This window comes from Phaseolus vulgaris, chromosome 11 (assembly GCF_000499845.2).
Source record: "Phaseolus vulgaris cultivar G19833 chromosome 11, P. vulgaris v2.0, whole genome shotgun sequence".
Classification (NCBI taxonomy): domain Eukaryota; kingdom Viridiplantae; phylum Streptophyta; class Magnoliopsida; order Fabales; family Fabaceae; genus Phaseolus; species Phaseolus vulgaris.
In genome coordinates, this window is record NC_023749.2 from 11785860 (window position 1) to 11788612 (window position 2753).

A 2753-nucleotide genomic window follows, 5' to 3' on the forward strand; every position below is an offset into this window, starting at 1 on the left:
GACTACTACTGGCCGACCATACAGGGCGACTGTGCCGAATACGTGAAGAAATGCGTCAAGTGCCAAGAGTTCGACCCCCTCCACCACACCAAGCCAGAAGAACTACACAGCATCATCTCCCCGTGGCCGTTCGCCATGTGGGGGATGGACATTATCGGTCCATTCTCCCTAGGGAAGGGGCAGACCAAGTTCCTCTTGGTGGGAGTCGACTACTTCACAAAATGGATCGAGGCCGAGCCCCTCGCCTCCATCTCGGCGAAGAATGTACAAAACTTCGTATGGAGGAGCATAGTCTGCCGATTCGGCGTCCCACACACAATAGTAACTGACAATGCCCGACAGTTCATCGACCGAGGCCTACAATCCTTCTATGACGACCTGGGCATCAAGTCCATTACGGCCTTGGTGGAACACCCACAAACCAATGGGCAGGCCGAGGCCGCCAACAAGGTCATACTCAACGAGCTGAAGAAGCGTCTGGGCAAAGCAAAGGGCCGATGGACCGAGGAACTGATCGAGGTACTTTGGGCATACAGGTGCACCCCCCAAACTACCACACAGGAAACACCCTACAGCCTGACGTACGAAACCGAGGCCATGATCCCAGTTGAGGTGGCCGAGCCCACCATACGACGGCAAATGTTCGATCTCACCCTAAACGAGGAAAGCCTAGCGGTCAACCTCGACCTGGTAAGTGAGATGCGTGACAAAAGCAAGATTCGGGAGGCTGCCTGCAAAGCCCGGGCGTCCAGACGGTACAACACCAAAGTCCGGCCAAGATGTTTCCAGAAGGGCGATCTCGTTTGGAGAATGCGCAGCGACGCAAGAAAAAATGAAGGGAAGTTCTCATCCAACTGGGAGGGGCCTTTCCGAGTCCGAGAAGTCGCACAAGGAGGAGCCTATCACCTAGAATGGCTTTCAGGAAAAAATTGTACCGAGGACGTGGAATGCCACGCACCTCAAGTTCTATTACAGCTAAAATCAATAAAATCACGCACTCTTTCCTCACCCAACCAGGGAGGTTTTAACGAGGCGTTTTCATCAAAGTGTTGGAAATATTCGGCCGAACAAGCAATGGCCGACTGTCCACTTGCTCGATTAACATCGCAAGTGCCGGCCTACCGAATGCCCACTTGCTCGATTAACATCACAAGTGCCGGTCTACCGAACGCCCACATTTTACTCGCTCAAATCCTACATTCGCAAATAGTGGCCGATCGCCCATATTTTACTTGCTCGAATTTAACGTTCGCAACCAAATGGCCGATCGCCCATATTTTACTTGCTCGAATTTAACATTCACAATTGATGGCCGATCGCCCATTTTTTACTTGCTCGAATTTAACGTTCGCAACCAAATAGCCGATCGCCCATATTTTACTTGCTCGAATTTAACATTCACAATTGATGGCCGATCGCCCATTTTTTACTTGCTCGAATTCAACGTTCGCAATTATGGCCGACTGCCCGCATCAATGGCAGACCGATTGTTTAACTTGTCAAATTTCATGCCAAACTGATAAAAGGAAACGATATATTGATAAACAAGAAGCACCGGGCGATACATCAAAACACAAAATAAGAAGGCCACGCCCCGGCCTCGGAAGATGCTAAAAAAGGAAAAGGCCACAACCCGGCCAAAGACAAACCTAATCCTGGATATTAATGCATTCACCCTCCTCAGCCTCGACCTCCTTACCCCGAACCTTAGCCTCCCCCTTCTCGGTCCCGGCCAGTTCAGTTTCCTGAGCAGTTAAGGCGGCCACCTCAGCACTTGGCATTAATCGACCCTGGTAGACCTCACAATCAAGGTTAAACTCACCAGTGGCCGGCGGTCCTCCATAAAGCACATGCGCTTGACGCACGGCCCTTTCGAAGCACTGCTTCAGCAACTCCTCGACCTCTTCATAATTTTCATCAAGCTCAGCCTCAACTTGCTTCTTGGCAAGTTGAAGGGCGACCATCTCAGTGGCCGAGGCAGAAAGCTGCTTACCCCTCTCCTCGACCAGCTCCTTTAATTTGGCAATTTCAGCAGCCGCCCTCAACCTCTCGTCCTCCAGCTGCCGTCTCGCCTCGGCCGCCTCCTTCTGCGACAACTCCTTCTCGGCCGCCTCCGTAGCAATCAGGGCCAATAGGTTGGTGTTGGCAGCTAGAGATTGCTCCAAGTCATGATTGGCCTCAGACAGCTTGTGCTCCAAGGCCGACACCTCCTCGGCCTGACGCTCTCGGCCAACAAGCCCGCCCTGAAAGAGGACGACCGAGCGGCACATCAATTCAAAGCCACTCTTTAGGAGGTCCGAGGGAGAGACGTCTCGAAGGGAGTCTCGAGCCTCATCTGGAAGAGCCACGCGAACTCTTCGAGAAAATCGGTAACCACCCCCCAGGAGGTCGAAAGGCGTGGGGGCCGCCCGAGCGTCGACTTCCGATGGCCCGGCTACCACATGCACCAAAGGCCCGGGCGAGCGTGTCACTGCCTCGGCAATCCCTCGCCGAGAAGGAAGAGGCGTCGGCATGGACCCGGGCGATCGGGTGGTGGTGGCAATATTGCTAACGTCCCTCGGAAGTTTCTTGGACCTGTGGGTGGGGCCGACCGACCCCTTGGACTTGTGAGAAGGACCAGCCGCCCCTGTATCGCTCGGCGACGGGATCACCTCTAAACTCCGACGGCCCTTGCGATCGGCCGCTTTTTGTCGGTGCTTGTCGAGTACGCTAACGGCCGCCGGTCGTTCGTTAACCATGATTTCTGCAAAACA

At 53.8% G+C, this 2753-nt stretch overlaps 1 protein-coding gene across 1 annotated transcript; it reads right to left on the minus strand.

Annotated features, from left to right (window-relative positions):
• Positions 1-1649: 1649 nt before the first annotated feature.
• LOC137834266 (uncharacterized) lies at positions 1650-2270 on the minus strand. The gene has a single exon (XM_068642330.1). It carries the CDS (start codon positions 2268-2270, stop codon positions 1650-1652), a length of 621 nt encoding a protein of 206 aa, XP_068498431.1.
• Between the last annotated feature and the right edge of the window lie 483 nt (positions 2271-2753).